Below are 20,463 nucleotides of genomic sequence, written 5' to 3' on the forward strand. Positions count from 1 at the left end.
TTCCAGGGGAAGCCTGCCCTTTGTTACCCTGATACTTCTCAGTTCAACTGGCTACCAGAGCGGTTTTTCATACTAGCACACAAAAAAGTGCTCCGGCAGAGAAAGAAGTATTTCTTATACAAATTCCTGTAGTTACATTGGGAATTGAATGCAATAGATTGGGAATTGACTTTTTCTGCTGAGCATCTGAAGGACATGAGATTTTTTTTCCCCTGTAGTTGGAAAACAGCAGCCCTTGACTTTTGAGTTGTAGAGGCAATCTGCACAAATATTCCAGCTGGCATATATTAGCAAAATAAGTCTCTCACATACCACGTTGAATCTTCATATATACTACAAACATACATATGTCTGTGTGCATATGTATACATACATGCACACACAATTCCAAGCCTCCTCCAGGACTGAAGATCAGTTAGTTCTGTGTGGAAACACTAAGCCTTCTCTTCATTACCTTTGCCTCCCATTTTCAGGCACTTTCAAGATAATATTAAATGCTGGCAGACACAAAGTATTTCAGACTCTTGTTGCCTTAACAAAATTAGGAAAAAAGTTGCTTTATTGAAAACAATATTGTGCTTAATGCTTTGTCATTTCATATCTTGTTTCAACGTTTTACGTTATCAGTTAAAGTATTACAAGATAATGAACTTTCTGTAAAAAAATATAGAAAATCGTGGTAGTAAAGTAGTAGCTTTACCCAAGAATATTATACAGCAGGCTCAAGTATAGAAACCAGACATTTGAAAACACACCTCTTCACATAGAGGGATGCACTGTATACAGAATGCAATTAAACAGGCTGACATCTGAGGGTTACTCATCACTTCAGCCAATCCACATGATGACTTACAAAAGAAAGGCGTTCAGTGTTCAGTGTTTCAAAACAGTAATGCAGCTACAACTATATCACAACTGGTTGTTCACTAAGGGATCCTGTATCCCAGCTCCAGGATAATAAAACACTGCTAACTCCACTCATCTCAATGCTAAGTTAAACCACAACAGAAAACAGAGAATTTAAAGTATGTCTAGCTATGTGTCACTGCCCATCAGATGAGTTGTTTCTTCGTTATTACCAGGAGGATTCTGCAGGCTGGAACTTGAACTGTTTTCACAAGGAAAAGAACAGGAGGGAAGAAACATGTTTAATATTCTCTAGATACATCTATGTTATATCAACATTATAACAAAAAAGCCACAGTTTATGCGGAAAGAGCTCTGTAAACCACTGAATTTGGTTCCCTGCTATTGCACAGAACCATGTACAATTGCTTTCACACTTATAAATTCACAGAATCACAGTTTGGGTTGGACAGAGCCTTTAGAAGTCATCTAGTCAAACCCTCCTGCAAAAAGCAGGGACATCTTCAGCTAAATCAGGTTGCTCAGAGCCTGGTCCCATCTGACTTAGATAGTTTCCAGGGACTGGGCATCTACCACCTATCCAAGCAACATGTTCCAGTGTTTCACCACCCCCATTAGAAAAAACTTCCTCATATATAGTCTGCCATCTACCCTCCTTCAGTTTAAAACCACCACCCTTTGTCCCATCACAATAGGCCCTACTAAAAAAGTCTGTTCCTATCTTCCTTATAAAACCCTTCGAAGTACTGAAAGGATGCAAGACATTCTTGGAGCCTTCTCTTTTCCAGGCCGAAGAACCCTAACTCTCTCAGCCTTTCCTCACAGGAGAGGTGCTCCAGCCATTTGATCACCCTTGCAGCCCTCCTCTGTACTTGCTTCAACAAGTCCATGGCTTTTCTGTGCCGAAGACTCCAAAACTCTACACAGTACTACAGGTGGGATCTTGCCAGAGCTGAGTAAAGGGGCATAATCAGATCCTTGACCTGCTGGCTGCGTTTCTTTTGATGCAGCCCAGGACACAGTTGGCTTTCTGGGCTGTAGGTGCGCAACGTTGACTCATGTTGAACTTTTCATCCACCAGTACCCCAAGCCTTTCTTAGCAGGGCTGCTCTCAATTGATTCATCGCTTAGCCTGTACTGATACAAGAGGTTACCCCTACCCAGGTGCGGAACAGTGCACTGGTCCATGTTGAACCTCATAATGTTCACATGGGCCCACTTTTCAAGCTTGTCTAGGGCCCTCTGGATGGCATCTTGTCCCCCAGGTGTCTCAAATACACCACTCAGCTTTCAGTCATCTGCAAAATTACTGAGGGTGCACTTGACCCCACCGTCTATGTCACCGATGAAGAAACATTAAACAGTATTGGTCCCAGTATGGGCCCCTGAGGGACATCATTCACCATTGATCTCTATCTGGACATTGAGCTATTGACTGCTACTCTCTGGGTGCAAATATCTAGCCAATTCCAGCTCATAGACACTATCCTGGAAGAACCATCAGTAAGGTTTGCTCATTAATACCTCAGTTCTGTTCCTTGTATAGAACATGCACTGCCTAGTTTAGGTCAGTAGGGATTTAGCAAATCGTACAGAAAGTATTTAAGCAATATTTTTACTACACATGTTGTCATTCATTATCAATTCAGTAGTGAGTTAAGAATGGAAGCAGAGCTTTCAAAGGTTTCTCTTATATGGCTGCAGGTAAAATAAAGAAGAGATATCTCAGCATACCTTCTCCTTGCTGCCTCAGTGATATAGAATATTCCAGCTGCAAGACCCTTTGAGGAAACAGTAAATTACAAGTGTAATAATAATAATCTTATGTAACAGCTTAAATTGCAACAGATACAAAACTCAAAAAATGTGTAATTACTTACAGTTAACAGTGCCCATCCTCCTTGGATGGCTGAGGCCCATTCAAAACCCAGCTTTTCATTTAGAAATCCTCCTAGAGTGGGACCTGCAAATGCCCTGCAACAAATCAAAACAAGGTATTGGAATCCCAAACAAAAAAAAGGTAATACATCATATTGTCACAAAACCTTTTTATTGCACTTTGCGGTCTCCCTTCATCAATTCTCTATCCTTTGTCAACAAAGAAATTGTCTTCCATAGACCTAATTTTCATATAATCCTCAATATTAATTCTTTGTTTGCCATGTCCCCAGTAATCCTGTCTAGTTACCTCCTCACCTGGAAATAGCATCCACATCAGAAAGCTGAAAGCTCTTTTCTGTATCTGGAATGGCTTAGAGGCTCAACTAAGGACCATGTTCAAAAAGGGTATCTATACAGATCGCTTCTACCACAAAAGAAATTTAAACTCGCATCCCTCAAAACGTAAACCTTCCAAATTTCAAGACAAAAGACTGACAGATACAGGCATGTGGGGAACCACATTGTAACAAACGCAGTCACTGCAAGGTTGAGCTGTATGTAACTGCCTGACACTTTCATGTACGTTTAAGAATGCCATGAAAGGTTACGTAGTTGTTGTCACTTTATGAAAGGTCTCACATGATATTATCCTCCACTAGAGGAAGGGACAAAACTGCATAAAACTAGAGAGAATTCCTGGAAGCAAGTTACATAATAAAATCATGTGTGGTAACATTATTAAAAAAAACCAGGGGTTTGTAACATTGTACTACCTATATCTGTGCTAAATCCTATGTCAAATAAACAGGACAGCTAGAACTTCATTTAGGTTGGAAAAAATGATACAAATCTGTAACACTGAAACACACTTGCAGCCACAGAGGACTACAAGGACAGATGAAAAAGTCCTGGAAGTGTCTCTCAATAGGGGGACTCTGTCACTTCTCACTGAACGACAACTCTGAAGGGTCACTCAATCAGGAGTGACTTTCAATCATTTCTGTGACAACATCTGGGTCATAAACACAGACACACTCTGCTAAGCTTCACAAGCACAGAACTTAAATAATGGCTGTGGATGAAAGACAAGATTCTATCCTAAGCTGCCCCATACTAAAGGAAGGAATGTGGAAAATAAAAAACGTGGAACAGAATTAGTCAGGAGCAGATATCTTCTAGCTTGTTTCATGTGGGCAGACTTTGTAGAAAATTAGGGTCCACCACTCTCCCTATTAAGCATTAAGTATCTTGGTTTGTGACAACAAAAATGATCCCACAGAAGTGCAAGATTACATCCACTTAATCACTGCATCTTTTTAATATGCAGGGCAATACATTTCAAGGAAGACAAGCTCAGTTGCCTGTTCATTGTACAAAACCCTTTGTTTTAACATGTCCAGCGGACTCCTGTTCAGAATGAACCTTTTGAATCAAGGTCAACACAACGGCTGCAATGCAAGACTTCAGTTGTAATTCAGCAGGCTTTCATGTGATTATAGTGTAGAACAACTGAATGCTCAGAGCTTACAAAAGGCAACTGTATACATACCCAAGAGACCACATGGCATTGAAGAGTCCTGACACCAGTCCCAGCAGACTCAGACCTTCTTCAAATCCATTCTCACTGCAGAAAGACAGACCACTTGGAGTAGTACAGCACGTTATTGTGTCTCAGTCTACAGCCTTCCCCTGCAAAGTTCTTTCTCTCATTTTCACTTATACACAATATAAACAGTTAACAAGAATCATGTCTGTTTACCCTGTACCTTCTAGTTCATTGCTTCTCTGGAAGACTGCGGTGTTACTTCTCATTTCTGATGTCTTCTGACTGAGATTCCTAACATTACACCATTGCTCACTCCCAGTGTTTCATATGGCAAGTGTTAAGTGCTTGTAAGAACAAAAGACCGTGTTCCAAGAGGAACATACCAATAAGAGTAAATCAAGACCCTTCTAGGTCATTACTCCCAAGCTGCATCATAGAACTTGTACTCTGAACAAGTACGTCCCCTGTAGATGCAGTTGTTAAAGCCAATACAGTCCAAAAATCTGGTCAAAACTGCTCGCTATTAGTTGTTCTCAGAAGCTGATATAAATCCTCCGTATTTGAAAGCACACATGGCTTGCCCCATACTATAAGATGTAAAGTCTGATGGACTTCATTGTGTTCATAGGTACACATTTACAAGATTATATTTGGAGTATAGCAACTAGTAAGACAAAAAAAAGGTAGTGGAAGCATTTAAGTGTTACTTACTGCCTTTGTCTCAAAAAGAGGGGAAAAAGCCCCACCAGAACTCCACTTTATATTCACCTCTGCAAGTTAGTTGCAGTTTCCAACTGCCAGTAACACAAAAGATGTGTTGGACTGAGTTACTTACTGTGCACACTGCAGTATCTCTGGAAACACTGGGATAGCACTCATGCCAAGGGAAAAGCCAATCAAAACCAGCATTAGCACAAACATCCACAGCTGACTGAAAAAAAAAGCCATTTAAAAGAAGTTAGCTGCTGAAGACTCTCTTCAAGTAAGTGCCCTATTTAACTTAAGGCTGTTATATCAGCTTTCCATGACTGACCAGAAAATTGTTTCTTGAACCCCAAAACAGTTCTAACTTAACTGAACACTAAGACTTGAAACTATAGTTCTATGTTTAAAAAAAAAGAAATGTAAAAGAACTTGAAAATTCTGTGCTCAAATTAAATATTTCCTTATCAAACACAGTTCATTTTAAGAGGAGCACATAAACAAGAGGTACACAGATGATCTTAACTCAGTAATGCATGTGTCCAAGCTTCAGACTTGGTTTGTTGCACAACTGATTTGCAGCTAAAATCCTGTAGCCTAATACATTTTACCCAAATACAGCTGGCTAAAGAAAAGAATGATGAAGATGCTACAGATTTCTTTTTCTCAACAGCTTAAACATATAATCTCACCAATTTCAGATGTATGATCTTCTTTAAAAATTAGAAGTCTAGGAGGAAGAAGTTCACCAATACTGCACACTAGCAAGCTAACCTAAGAGAGTATAAAACCAATCACAAAAGGACTGTGCAACTGTTTTGTAAATGTAGCAGTGTTTTGTTGTGAATCAACTTCAGAGATATAGTAATGCAGTGTTCTGGTGCAAGACACATTGTCTTTACTTAGCCATCTGAAAACAAAACTATAATCTGGCATTTCCATTAGCAAGCTATAGAGAGGGAGAAGAAAATTTAACAGGGCTGCACAGCCATGCAAATAAATCCCATAGTTACAAACACTGATGAAATAAGATCATCAAGTCCAACTGCCAGCCCAACACCACCATGCCTACTAAACTATATCCCAAAGTGCCATGTCTACAAGGTTTTTGAACACCTTCGGGGATGGAGACTGCATCACTTCCCTGGGCAGCCTGTTAAAATGCTTGACCACTTTTTCAGTAAAGAAGTTTTTCCTAGTCTAAACATCCCCTGGCACAACTTGAGGCCATTTCCTCCTATCACTAGTCACTTGGGAGAAGAGACCAATACCCACCTAGCTATAACGTCCTTTCAGGTAGTTGTAGAGAGCAATAAGGTCTCCCCTCTTCTTCTCCAGGCTAAACAGACCCAGTTCCCTCAGCTGCTCTTTATAAGACTTGTTCTGCAGCCCCTTCACCAGCTTCGTTGTCCTCCTCTGGACGTGCTCCAGCACCTCAGTGTCCTAGTAGTGAGGGGCTCAAAACTGAACACAGTATTAGAGGTGTGGCCTCACCAGTGATGAGTAGAGGGGAACAATCACTTCCCTACCCTGCCTGGCCACACAATTTTGGATACAAGCCATCATGCTGCTGGCCTTCTTAGCTGCCTGAGCATACTGTTGGCTCATGTTCAGCTGGCTGTTGACTAGCACCCCCAGCTCCTTCTCTGCTAGGCAGCTTTCCAGCCATTCTTTCCAAACCTGTAACATTGCATGGGGTTGCTGTAACTGAAGTGCAGGACACAGTACTTTGCCTTGTTAAACCTCATACAACTGACCTCAGCCTATCAATCCAGCCTGTCCAGATCTCTCTGCAGAGCCTTTCCATTCTCCAGCTGATTAACACTCCCGCCTACGTTAGCGTCATCTGCAAACTTACTGGGGGAGCACTCAACTCCTTTATCTAGATCCATTGATAAAGATATTAAACGTGACTGGCCCCGCAAAGAGCCAGCAAAAGCTCCCTGTTCACCCAGGCCACAGAACTGAGATGAAAGGAAAACAAAAAGCAGTGTTCTTCCCATCACACACATTAACATGAACAAACATAGTAACAGTAAAAAGTAAAGCAAAAGCATCTACTGTATGAAGCTGCACAATCTCCATTTTCAGATGCTTTCACTGCTTTACATTCATAGTCTTATGTTAGAAGCTAAGAAAATTCTTTTTCATGGTCAGAGGTGCTAATTACAGACTTGTGAACATACACGACTATGGTCATGACAGCTGTCACAAAAACATGACATAAGGGGGCAAGTGAAGAAGAGGCAGTTCTGTACCTTTCAATGTGCAGTACAGGAGCAGGTCCTAACATGAAAAAGCACAGTGCTGTTATTAGGCCTCCAGACACTAGCAACCACTTCCTGAGGTACTGTGAAAGAAAAGGAAGAGGTACATAATTTTAAGATACGAATAATATGATATGATATGATATGATATATGATATGATATAACTGTTTTGTCTGTCCTAACACCCCTCTTCATCTCCGGGGAAGTACTGCTCCTTTAGAGACCACCATTACACACAAACTGGGAATTCACAATTTCTTTGCCAGTTCTGAACACCATCAAGAAACTCTGAATGCACGCTTCCTCACCACCAATGCAATCACCGGCAGGAGCTGCTTAATACAGAGATTGATTCAGGATACTGAGTAACAGTGCTTCTCTATTAGCAAAGTCCTCAGTACAAGGAATATCATATAGTATTGCATGTAATTCTCATGTACAAAGGCCATTATTAGTTTGTGTCACAAAAAAACCAGTGTCAGAAAACTGTCACTGTCCTTTATGCACAGCATTCAAAGTCTAGGTTTTCTTGATCAGTAAGCAGTGGCTGCTAACCAGGCAGTTTTAGGTGTATTGCTGTTCAAGTCTCTTTCTTCTATGGTGCAGTTAAGAGCTAGAGAACTACAGTCAGTCAGTGTGCTGATCTAATTTCGGTATTATACTTCCTAAGAGATAAAGTCAATACAGCTAACCAGAACATCTTTACTCCTCTTTTCAAAAGCTGTTGAAAGTTACGTGTGGTCAAACCCATGGGCATGTTTTCCCACTCTCCATTCAATATGGGCTGGAAACAGATTGTGCTTAGTCCACTGGAAAAGCTCAACACATCTCAACTACAGGATACTTGTCTGACATCCTTTATTATTTTAGACATTACCTGGACATAGCAAAACAGACCTTCACATTGGCAGTATTCAGAACACATGCAAGGTCTTAAAAGACAGATCCTTTTACAGGACCAGGTCTACACACATCACTTCAACATGGGAAGTCGTCCAGTTTTGACTAAATGTACAGAGTGCTTTACTAATCCTGCACAAACAGTAGGGTAACACTCACTGGCAGTTTGTCACTTAGGAGTCCAAGGAGTGGAGAAGACAGGGAGTATGAGAGAGCCAAACCGAGGAATACCAAGCCCACATAGCCAGCTGGGAGTTTGAACTATGGGAAGGAAGACAAACAAAACATCAAAACATATACTCTACAGTCATTAAAGGACAATCCAAGAATTATTGTTTAGATCAAAATACTTAAATGCATGATTTAAAGTATTTTATCGATAGCATACAGATGTATTCCAAGTACTTGATGGGCTCAGCTGAGCTCCAGTTTCCTTCCACTTCCATTGCTAAGCATGGAGAGGAAACACCTCTGTACACAACTGTACTCCTAAATAATCTCAGAAGGAAACACTATGCTATGTCCCTACACCAGCACACTGTATTCTAACATTAATATCTGGCATATTTGAAACAGACACTTCAGACAGTGAAATTCAGATGGATATAGTCTTTACCTCTCTAGTCTTTAGTTTTATATCCACTTAGAAAAGCATAAACGCTGTACTCATCCTCTGGTAATCAGTGCATCTTAAAAAAGTAAGCAGTGCTATACAACAACTCTGGCTTTTCAGCTAAAGGAGGATTTTTATGAGAATGAGTAAGAAGCTTTTTGCAAGCGCCCTGAGGTCTACACACCCCTAACACGGTCACATTTCTGTAGTGAAACAAAATGTGTAATGAACCAAAAGCATACTACTCTCAAATAAGTACTTTAACTCCAGTTAGAAGGTATTCCAAGATGTTTCTTGTGGCACGGACTTCATAAATATTCACTATTTCCTTGCCGTATGCAAGCACATGATAATAACTCTAATTTATTGGCTAGAATACCTGCCAAGAAGGCTGCAGTGCTTTTACAGCAAGTTATCTGTTAGCACAGAGAAGACAGAAGGCAAAGAGACACACCAGCATGCAATATTGTACAGTGAAATAATTAGATACCTCCTGGGAGGTGGAAGATGTATATTCACTTATGGAAAAGGTTAGCATCAATTCTCCTCCACCCTGGAGGAGTGCTCAAAGTACTGGACTAGACAGACAAAAAGTAGGAGCACAACAATCTGCAAAATGCTAAACTACTCAAAAAGCAATGCTTAATTTCACAGAGCAACAGAATCTTAAAGTGTTTACTTCAAATTCATTCCTTTAAACACTACGGGAAAAATAAACAAACAAATCAAATTAAGTAGGAAACAACTAACTAAATAAAAACTAACTAAATAAAATGGCCTTCTTAATAAACGAGTGAGGAAGTCAGCTGGCAGGCTACATAGTTGCACTCAGTTTAATTTTGACATTGCTGATAAAGAAAGCAAAGCTGTTACATCTTGTACTCGAAAACAAATGTCCACATCACAAGATATAACACCATTAGTGACAGTTGCAGTTTTACAGAATTTGCTTTCAGAAAGGAGAAAAGTTCCTCATTTAAAAAAAAAACTGCTATGCCCTGTTCAGAGAAGATACTGTGCAGCTGAAAGTCAGTTAAGTGGGAAAAACACATTTTTAAAGATCTTACATTTCCTCATTTGGAAATCATGTTATTAACAGATAATAATTAAAGCAGTTTAGCTGGATAAGGCTTTATTCCATTACGATATTTAAATCACATTTATAACCAGTTATTTACTCTTTAGCAACTTAAGACTTCCCTGCATGCTAACAGGACTTACCTTCTTTAGGATAAATAGAGACATTGTGGGATCCAAAAAGCCCAAGCATACGCTTATAGAAAATATAATAAGACAGAGCATTAAGACTTTCGGCAGAAGAACGAGCTTCCAAAAGGAGTCCTTGCCAGGCATTGATTCTGTTTCAAGACAAACGGTGGGGAAATTGCATTATTTTCAGCATCATAAACTGCATTAGAAAATAAATCAGTATTTCCCTTTTTCTAGTCCTACTACTCACTATCTAACAAATGAAAGTCAGGAGTACACCATGATGCACTGTGCCATTTTTATACAAAAAAAACACCAACCCCAAATTTGATAGGTGAATAAAAGAATTACACAACTTAAACTCCAACGTTGCAAATCCCCAGCTTAAAAAGAACAAAGGCATACAGTATCCCAATTATGTAAAAATAAGGTTACTTCCCCACTAGCCCTCATACAACCAATATCTCATGGATATGTCTGAAAACAACATGCACACATGCATGAACCATTCATACGCAGTCAGAATAACACAGTTGAAATCTCTCTGAATTTTTAAGCAACTAGTCATTTAGGTCTCCTGCACATTCAGTTTATACTCTAGATGGAAAACTTCCTTCAGATGTCACTTCTAAGGCAAGCTCTCTTCCTGATGCTGTTGGTGCTTTAATAGTTGAATATGGTCTCAAAGCATACATAGAACTAGAAGTTCACTCATTAGCATCCACCAGCTCAGAGCTGACATTCATTAATGTGGTTTCAAACTGGCTAGTAATACCGTGACTCCATACAATTTCAGAGTCTGGGGAGGTGTGGAGGGAAAGCCAGCAGTAGCAGCACAGGATTAACCACAGTAATCTTCTTCTAAAAGCATATATATGAAGTTGTTCTCCAAGATTTTCATGTTTAAAAGTAAAAAATATTTTAAAAATGTAAAGTTATTAGTTTTTAATAAAAACTAGAACAGACTAACAGAACTGTAGCCTTGGAGTTACAATCCTGTGTGAAGACTTATCTGTAACTTTTACTTTCCATCCAAAGCAGGACCATCTAAAATTTGATCAGATTTATATGACCTCCACCACTTTAGTTAAACCCCTCATTTATTATATTCAGCCTTCTTTCATGTTAATAAGATCCTGTATCATTCATTACAAATAGATACTTTTTGTTCTCCCTGTAATTCTTTTTCTTCCCCTCTGTTTCCCCTCAAACACGTTAAATTCTTGTGCTTTAGGCAAAACCTATCTCCAGCTTTTCTCCAATGACAAGATGATACAAAGAAGACATAACTAATCCTTTACAAGCCCTGAAGCTAAACAGACAAAAGAAAACAAAAATTTATACCAGATAACTTCCACACAAAGTTCCTAGTGTTTGCAGAGACAAACATGAGATGCTGGATTCATTCCAGGCCATCTGCACGCCTGATGAAGATCACAAGTTAATTCAGCTGGAGCTTTGCCATCTGAGTTGCATCACAATTCAGAAACTAATATTTTTCTAAAACATATTTATATACATGAGAAATTAAGGTGTGTGAAGGATACTGGAAGAAGGGTGCTTACCATACGTTGGTAATATGCACATATTCACAGGCACTAAGACCAACACTATGCATCCCAGTGTAATGAAAGGGACCTCATAGCCAAATGATTGATACAAAAAGCCACCTAAAGGCGGGCCAAGCACCAGTCCAAGTCCTGTAAAAATTTCAAGGCTGCCCTAAAGGATGAAAAAGAAAGCAAGAAAAAAAAAAAAAAAAGAACCCTGAGAAACTCTAGTGTAACAATAAAAAACAATCCATTTTTCTGAGGAGGAGCACAACATAGTCAGGCTACTGAAAAAGAAAAACCTACAGCATCATTAAGAGGCTAATACAGATCTTCACAATGCGGCAAGAGGAATTTCACCGCTGCCTGCACAACAGCAATCACCTTCTTTGCTTCACTATGGGGGAAACACCTGTTCTGTGGCATCAGCCACTCTGTTGTCACCTAACACATCCCAGTCCTGAGGCAATGCATATGCTCTACTGATGTAAAGCATCTGTAAGACAACTTGGGCTGAAGTGATCATCTATCCCACCTACAGTTATGTGCCAGCCTGAGGGGGAGGACCCAAATAAGCCACTTGGATGACTAATTATCTTGTGGGATGAGGCACATGTGCTGAGTTAAAGCTTCCTCTCTGTAATAGACTGTTTGGATTCACTAACTAGGAGCAAGAAATAACAGTGAAACTTCAATGGGCGTAAGTCAGATTAATTTAGCTAGAATTTAATAATATGGCACATTTTATAAGACCTTAAACTTTTTTCAAAAGTACAACAAAACAGTTACACTTAAATCTTGTGTTACTACGCCATAATGACCACCGTCAACATGTCTCTCAATACTTGACTAATCAGTGCTTAGACCATCCCCTTTTAGCAAATAACAGGTAGTGGTAATAACTGCCTGCAGTTAAAGTCTTACTAACTTCTGAGACCCAGAAAGATAGTACAGAGATTCATCCTCATCTTCAATTTTACTGAGACTAATCAGAGTGGTCAAATGGTCTCGAAGAAGGCATAGTCAGTAAGAGACAAGTTCTTTACTTTAGATAAGCCTAGCGCCCCAGACTTTTCCTTGCCTAGGAAATGACATAATTACTAACAGCATGACTAGCAAGTCCTCAAAATTAGTTCTAGATGGATTTGAGACATTTTGGTAAAATTCAACATATGCTCATGGCTTAACACAGCTACATCCAAATAATGCTATTTCTGATTGTTAAGACTTCAGTTCAAATCAGGCTGCACATCATTTAATCCTTTTAAGTTAATACGTTATTGCAGGATAAGGGAGATGAGGCATTGCATTATTACAGATTAGGGGAGGATAAGCTAAATCTTATATTGTAAGAAAAGTGATATTGCTTACATTCTGAAGTTTATACCTCCTCCAAAGGAAGGATCATCTTGACAGATAGTGAATTTCCCACTTTTATAACGCTGACAGGGCTACATTTAATAATTTCCTCATACATTCTCTAGGCTATGCAATGGACAAAATGTGGGCTGAAAACTGGTAACAAAAGGGTAAGGAGAGGAACCTGGTTTTCAATACCTAGCACTGTCAAGAAAGCAATGGAATGAAAGGCTAAAAATCTCTCATCCACTCCCTTCAGGCTCTACAATTTTAACACAAGATGCACCTTGCTTCAGCTAATCAGCTTTTCCTCCTGCCTCTGCCACCACCATGAGCAGAGCTCACAGTAACAAGAACTCCCCATCACATCCATTTAATGAAAGTAAGTTTACAGGAATTAATTTCAAAAGCTTTTATTCTCATGCAGAACAAGATGTTAGAGTACATAATATGGCAAACAGATCAATATTTAGAAGTGATCTGTCTTCTGGCAGCACCCTCTCTAGATTTTAAACAAGGGCGGCTACCAAGCCACAGCTTGTGTGGCATTTCTGATTGTGGTCTTAAGGTGACCATCACCAAAACCTATTTTCAGCTTCACATCATGTTTGAATTGAAACCAGAATTCATTGAAAAAGAAAATTCTTTTTTTTCCATAGCATTCTTAAAATGACTATATAAAGGTCTCTGGTCAAAATGAATCATTGATAACCAGAAATATTGTCCGCCAGATTTCAAGAAGTTCTAGCTCTCCTCTTCTCATACATCACTTTTATCAATAGAGAAGTGAAACCAAAATTGTTTCCAGTCTTGCATCTTTCAGTCATTTAAATCAACACTATTTAAATGAGCTAATCAAATTTATTCAACAAATCCACATGGATTCTTACCATTCATACAGAAGCAATCACTAAAAGCTGTACTAGTAATTCAACAGACTGATTTCAACTGAAGAGGTGATTACTGCAATCAATGTTCAGCTGTCTTCAAAAGATAAACAACCAATACATACTGCTCAATTTGTATCTGATCGGAGTTTTGCTAAGGTCTGGATTGTGATTCGGGGCTACAAACATTATGTTATGATTCCAAATACGCCTGCATATGAGACAGCAGATTTTCTCCTCCTGGTTCTAGGCTGCCTACTGGCAATTTATCATATTGTAAGTAGTCAGCAGTAACACTGTTTTTTGCACTTACCAGGACAGTAGCTATATTATTGGGAAATGCCTTCGCAAGGATTGAAAACGACGCTGTCATTGCCGCTGCAAAACCTACTGCATCCATTGCTCTAACTAAAAAGCACAAACCAATGAACATTGGTCCACTTGGCACCTTGTCCAGCATTCTGAAAAAAAAACCCTAGAAACAGTAAACACATCCCTCAGGGTGCAGCAAGTCATCTACTAAAGGCCTTGGAGCATCATTTCTTACTCATTAAAGGATACAGTTATAAGACGCTCAATGCTTCCTGTTACTGTGTTTTTTTGAATCACATTAGTGAAGTCATTCAAAGTCTGCCAAACTATTTCTGGCAACTTCCTCCTTTTCCTCTTTCTTTGGTGGTGAAAAGCCTGTGGAAAACTCCAGTACTGCAGTCTATTTTATTTCATAGCTTCTCCAAGCAACTGTGCAAGGAGTCTGATGCAATGAGTTACAACTACCTAATAAAAGCTTCTGTCAATGTCAATAAAACTTACTTTGCTAAAATGAGTGGCTTAGCCTCTCCACCAGCCAGTCAAAACTTCTCATTTGCACTCAATATTTTTAGGAACAGTCTAATTAAAACATTATGCATAAATAGCTCTCTTATTGCTGCACTTCCACAGTCTTTTTGCTGTTCATCAACTATGGTAGTTATTTAAACATGTAGATCCTTCCTCCTTTGCTTTCGAAGTACTAAACAGGCTTTGAAATCTACTAAAACAGAGAAGTAGTCATTCTGCTTCACAAGGGATAGATAAAAATAAAGATGCAAAACATCAGGTGACCTAACCAACATTCAAAAGATGCTCAACTGTTTCCAGTTTTGGTTTGTGTCTAGCTTTTCATGTGGGTGAAAATTCTTAGAAGACCAATGCAACAAAACCAACCAACAAAGATTACTCACCCAAACAGAATAGTCACACATCCTGAAACAAACATCCCTGCCACAAACATGAATTTTGCTCCAATCTGTGTAAGCTGTAAAATACGATTTTTGCATGTTATTATTTCAAGACTAGATCAAAAATCTTTCAAAGTAACTGTTAAGAAATCAAAACATTATGGGCACTTTGTAGCATACGTAACTAGAAGATCTGGAGACGCTGCTCCTGTTGATGTGCCTTCACGTAATACTGAACCTAAAAATATTCTAAACGGTTAAGTGACTTAACCCAGTTTTCAGAATAGTAAGACAATGGTACAGTTAACTATTTCACAGCAGCAAGCCACAGCTTCTGCAGAGCAGTAGGTTATAGCAGCATTCCTCATTATAAGCAGACAGAGAGTAATACATTCCCTGTCCTTCCTTGTCAGTGATGCCAAGCCAGCAGTATCTGCCACGTATATGGCTCAGGAGAGTCAACAGAAGCTGATTTTAAAGCAAATTTACCACAACATTTAATAGCACAAAGATTTGGCATAGGAAGCATGGCAGATTCAAGCTTCCCCATTCATTATCAGGGAAAGGATCCCACCTTCCTTCATTTCAGACTCAATCACTAGAGTAAAGGATGATGAGAGGCGTGTCATAAAGCTAACTCAGTCCCATAACAAAGTACATTTGAGTTTCTAACTCCATGCTGTAACTTCCCCTTAGGACAGCATGTATTTCAGACTCTTTTCTTGTTTAGGCCTCGACAAAGTCCCCACATTTCAGCCATTATTGCTAAAGCCTGTACATTACTGAGTTTCACTGAAACTCTCAGGCTTTCTGATTACTGATTGTCCACCTCTATTGGTGCTCACTTCATCTCTCTGCAGGATGGCGCACTTGCTCTCTCTTGCAAATCACTCAGTGAGGGATGTGCCATAGTTGAAAGAGATCACAGGCACTGAGACTGGACTTATCAATGGCACTTTTCTGGCACCTTGATGAGCCACCTCACCACCAGAGAAAATCATTCATCATGGGGTCAGCAAAGAGACTGCCCAGCCAAAGAAACAGAAGACTGTGAAACTGCAGCAGCCCCAACTTAAGTTATGATCCTGAGCAGCCCTAGCAAAAATACAAAGGCAGTGGTGCTCCAGCATGTAAATAAGCAAATTCTTACAGAATTTCTTTGTAACTTCTCCAGCATGATAAAAATCCTGAATCTGTGGGAAAACTGAAGTTGCAAGAACTGGAGACATTTATCTTATATTGCTGTATAATGAGGTGAAAGGGGAAACAGTATTAAACAGCAGAGTCATAATAGGAGGAAATGTTAAGAAAAAGAAAACATACCAGAAAAGAAGAAGGGGTGCAGCTAACTAAAGAAAAAGAAAACAAAACACCTTAAGAACATTGCCAAAAGCAAACAGAACATATAAGTAAGTGCAATAAATAAAATGGGGGGAATGGGGAAATAGAAAGGAGAATTGTAATAGCAAGGAGAATTGATCAAAATTCAAAATTGATCAAAAGTAAACAGAACAGCTAACCTGAGAAACTACATGTCTGCCACCCTACTCTACCTTCAAACACTGCAGAAGAGTAATTTTTAAATTGTGCTGACATGAGTTAGATTAGATTCAGACTGACTGGCCAGCAGGAGTACAACTGAAGAGACGCTGCTTTTCTCAGCCTTAGAGAACTGTCTCCATGTACCAACCTGTGTCATCACAGAAATAGGTTACAGCTTCAATTATACTTACATAATTCCCCAAGATCAAAGAAGTCAAGAAATTGACCAAAGCAAAACATCCAAAAATCAGGCCAACGATGGTGTTACTGGCACCTTTTTTTTCTGCCTGTAAAAAACATCATAATTGCATAAAGAGAGGTGAATAACATTCATGCCTTGCATATTTTTTTTAAATTGCCTATAAATGCAGTTACAAAGTAGTTTCCTTTCTCAAAGGCAACAGGGGCTCATAAGGTAACAAAACAGCAATTTAAAGAGATGTTCCACTTCTACTTAAGCTATTTGTAATCAAGGGAAAAGCAACAGCCATTCTTCAATGAACAGAAACACTGTGCTGTTTGCTGAACTAGTGAACAGGCAACCAGCCTTTATATAGGTGGCTTCAGCTGGTGTAGAACAGAGCAAACTATAAAGCTTTGATCCCTTGCACGACAAGAGGGCAGTGAGCAGGTATCTGTTATCCTCATCGTGCCTTTTGAATAACACACCAGGCAAACTTCTGACTTATCCACCTGGAAAAATACAATTCCTTGGATACAAGCAGAGTTGTCACAGTAAAAAATAATCTTAACGTTTCTTTGTTAATATTTGGGAACAATTTGGTCATGAGAGAAATGAAATCCTGCTGCAAAGGCACCACATTTTTTCTTCCATCTCATATTTAACTGCATTCACTCAATATAAGCAGACAGTTTTTCCCCCTCCAGTTGCTAGGTGAGGCAGTTTAACATAGTGAATGATAGCCCAGCATGAGTTAAAAGAAAGGTAGCTATAAATAAAAAAGTCATTGAGTGGCTAAGGCCATTGATACACAAGTCAGGAGGACATGGCCAGAATTTTAAGCTCAGCTCTCCTAACCACTGCACAACACTGGACAAAAAAAATATTTAACTTCTCAAAGCATCCATTTAAACTTCTATCTCATATCGTTAGCCTCCTGTCTTCTCCGCAGCCATGAGGATGAAATTAGTCCATGGACACGATCCAGGTCACCACTACATATGCTGTAATCTTTCTAGCCAGCACGAGTTTATCACTACCGAAAAGACTTAGAGCCAGGTGTTCAAGATAACGTTTAAAGTTTCAACATGCCAAAAAAATAACCTAAATAGTAGCTGGCTAAATTGGCTGTTTACCTCTGAAGGGAAAAAGGGTCCCAGGATTGAGTAGCATATCATTGAACTGAAGTTTATTAAAGCTGTTGCAGCCAAGACAAATAGCTGTTCTCTGGTGAGCCTTCTTGATTCCTCACCAAGTGGTTCTGGCACATCATCTTCTGAAAAAGAGAGAGAGAGAGAGAGAGAAGGGAAAACAAGAAGAGAGAGAGACGGAGGGAGGAGAGGGAGGGAGAACAGAGAGGGAGGGAGAACAGAGAGGGAGGGAGAACAGAGAGGGAGGGAAGAGAGGGAGGGAAGAGGGAAGGGGAAAGAGAGAGAGGGAAGGGGAAAGAGAGAGAGGGAAGGGGAAAGAGAGAGAGGGAAGGGGAAAGAGAGAGAGGGAAGGGGAAAGAGAGAGAGGGAAGGGGAAAGAGAGAGAGGGAAGGGGAAAGAGAGAGAGGGAAGGGGAAAAACAGAGAGGGAAAAGGGGAAAAAAGAGAAGGAGAAAAAGAAAATAGTATTACAAACCGGCAGAGGGAATTACAATTTGTACACTGAAATCCGCACAAAACTTGTTCGCTCCCGGCTCCGGGGCACTAAACGAAGCCTCGCTGCGTGTTCGGCTCGCCCCGGCGCGCAGCCCCCGCGGTGCGGACCGCGCTCTAGGCGCGGCGCCCCCGGCCCCGCCCGGCCCCGCGGAGCCCCCGGCCCTCGCACCTGGGGACCGCTCGCCGCCCTCCGCACGGCTGCCCATGGGGACGGAGCGTCGTGCCCGCAATGGCCGGCGCGGGGCCGCACCGCCCCGCCGGCACCACTGCGCATGATCGGGCCGCGGAACCCGCCGCGCCGCGGGGAGAAGGGAGCGACCCGCGGGCGGCGGCGGGAGCCTTGTTGGTTCCCAACAAGGGAACCGCTTGCTTACTGTTTTCAAAGGCTTGTAGCGATAGGATGAGGGGCAGGGGGTATGAACTGGAGAGGGGCAGATTTAGGCTAGACATAAGGAGGAATTTCTTCACCGTGAGGGCGGTGAGGCACTGGCACAGGTTGCCCAGGGAAGCTGTGGCTGCCCCGTCCCTGGAGGTGTTCAAGGCCGGGTTGGATGGAGCCTTGGGCAGCCTGGGCTGGTGGGAGGTGTCCCTGCCCATGGCAGGAGTTGGAACTGGATGATCTTTAAGGTCCCTTCCAACCCAAACTATTCTATGATTCTACTTACTGGAGCGGGTAAAGCGTGACACTGCGCAGGTGCGCTGGGCTTAGACAGGAGCTGGACTTGATCCTTGTGGGTCTCTTCCAACTCAGGACGTTCTGTGATTCTGTGACAGGTTACAGGTGAAGAAAACCAAAGAGGCAGCAGAGAAAGATGAATACAACTGTACCTCTCCTGGGCACTAGGAAGATCATAGAGATATAGAATGGTTTGTATTGGAAGACACCAGAATGTCATCTAGTCCAGTCCCCCTGCAATGAGCAGGTACATCTTCAACTTGACCAGGCTGCTCAGAGCCCTATCCAACCTGACCTTGAATGTTTCCAGGGATGGGGCATCAACTGCCTCTCTGGGCAACCTGTTCCATATGTTTCTGACAAGCAGCACAGTACATGTTATAGAAAAGCCTTACAATGGCAGTGTAAATCCCAAGTCTATTAAACCAGGAGCTCAGACAATTTATGAATATTACGCTGTTCTGACTGCTAGGGACCATGGAGAGCCAGGGACCCAACAGATACATCACAGGAAATCTGGATGATAAAGGAGGGATCAGCTCTGGGTACTCTGCCTTACTTAGGTTGACAAACCCAATTACAGTTCCTGAAAACTGAACCACTTTGGCTTAGCCTTGCTAAGATTCCTCGGGAGTAGCTGGCAGTTACTGAAGGACTGCTGATGTGCCGTCAAAGCATAAGCATTCATCCATCTCTGTCTTCCATACCAAAGGGAGATTCAGGATAGCTTCTTCGGACTAACAGACCGAGAAAGACCGATCATCACCTACACAGCCTCTTGCAAGTTACAGGAACCACAAAACAGTAACAGAAGAGCTAAAAAAAAAAAAAAAATATTGTTATGAGAATTAATAGTTGCAAACTGGCCAGGAGTAAATCTAAGCTGGAGGTGAGGAAGAGATGGTATAATCAGCACATTTGGCACAAGTTCCTATCAGGAGGGGAGGAAAGTGAGGAAGGAGATCAAGCATGAGCTGGAGACCTTTTCAAAATGTAATATAAGACAGACTATCTCTTTCTTGAAGAGAAAAAATGTTGATTACTTCTTAAAAGCAGTATTTTAACAAGGCCATCAGTATTCCATCTAGTCACCAGTTATATTAAAAGTCATAATAAGGACAATCCAGATCAAATGTTGCCATGTGCCTAACTTTAGAATCTCACACTCCATGTGACAGGAAAAAGCAGAATTACTTTCTTATGACAAGATTAAGAAACCTAAAAAAATATTTAGCAGCCAAAAAATGAGCTGCCACACATTCCTTTGCTGGAGGCTATTTTGACAATATATTGTGTGTGGCATATATTATGGCTGTGAAGTTGAAAAATCCGTAAGAACTACCTTGATCTTTTCCTTTCTGCCTCCAGAAAAAGAGAGAAGTGTAAATCCTTTCTATAGATACTGCCCAGAGAACGG

At 40.6% G+C, this 20,463-nt stretch overlaps 1 protein-coding gene across 2 annotated transcripts; it reads right to left on the minus strand.

The window, feature by feature from the left end:
• Window positions 1-259: 259 nt before the first annotated feature.
• On the minus strand, window positions 260-18,626 carry SLC18B1 (solute carrier family 18 member B1). Of its 2 annotated transcripts, none has more exons than XM_069851871.1 (14): window positions 18,540-18,626; window positions 17,862-18,001; window positions 16,736-16,831; window positions 15,006-15,079; window positions 14,096-14,243; window positions 11,552-11,708; window positions 9,999-10,135; window positions 8,324-8,425; window positions 7,255-7,346; window positions 5,130-5,225; window positions 4,298-4,372; window positions 2,748-2,841; window positions 2,602-2,648; window positions 260-1,108 (listed from the first exon to the last, which is right to left on the minus strand). In XM_069851871.1, exons 1-14 carry the CDS (start codon window positions 18,574-18,576, stop codon window positions 1,036-1,038), a joined length of 1,368 nt encoding a protein of 455 aa, XP_069707972.1. In that variant the 5' UTR covers window positions 18,577-18,626; the 3' UTR covers window positions 260-1,035. The 2 variants fall into 2 exon arrangements, with proteins under 2 accessions (XP_069707972.1, XP_069707973.1); XM_069851872.1 differs by lacking the exon at window positions 18,540-18,626 and adding an exon at window positions 16,326-16,351 and having other exon boundaries at window positions 262-1,108; window positions 17,862-17,997.
• Window positions 18,627-20,463: the final 1,837 nt, after the last annotated feature.

Source organism: Phaenicophaeus curvirostris, chromosome 2, assembly GCF_032191515.1.
Source record: "Phaenicophaeus curvirostris isolate KB17595 chromosome 2, BPBGC_Pcur_1.0, whole genome shotgun sequence".
Taxonomy (NCBI): domain Eukaryota; kingdom Metazoa; phylum Chordata; class Aves; order Cuculiformes; family Cuculidae; genus Phaenicophaeus; species Phaenicophaeus curvirostris.

What these genes read in the sequence shown, in the direction of transcription:
- SLC18B1 (XM_069851871.1), bottom strand. Translation starts at nt 18,576, where the DNA reads ATGGGCAGCCGTGCGGAGGGCGGCGAGCGGTCCCCAG. An exon ending in TGTGTGACTATTCTGTTTGG is followed by an intron (nt 14,244 to 15,005) that starts GTGAGTAATCTT and finishes TTTTTTTTTCAG; the next exon opens with AATGCTGGACAAGGTGCCAA. An exon ending in CTCTATTTATCCTAAAGAAG is followed by an intron (nt 8,426 to 9,998) that starts GTAAGTCCTGTT and finishes TCCTTCCCATAG; the next exon opens with TTCAAACTCCCAGCTGGCTA.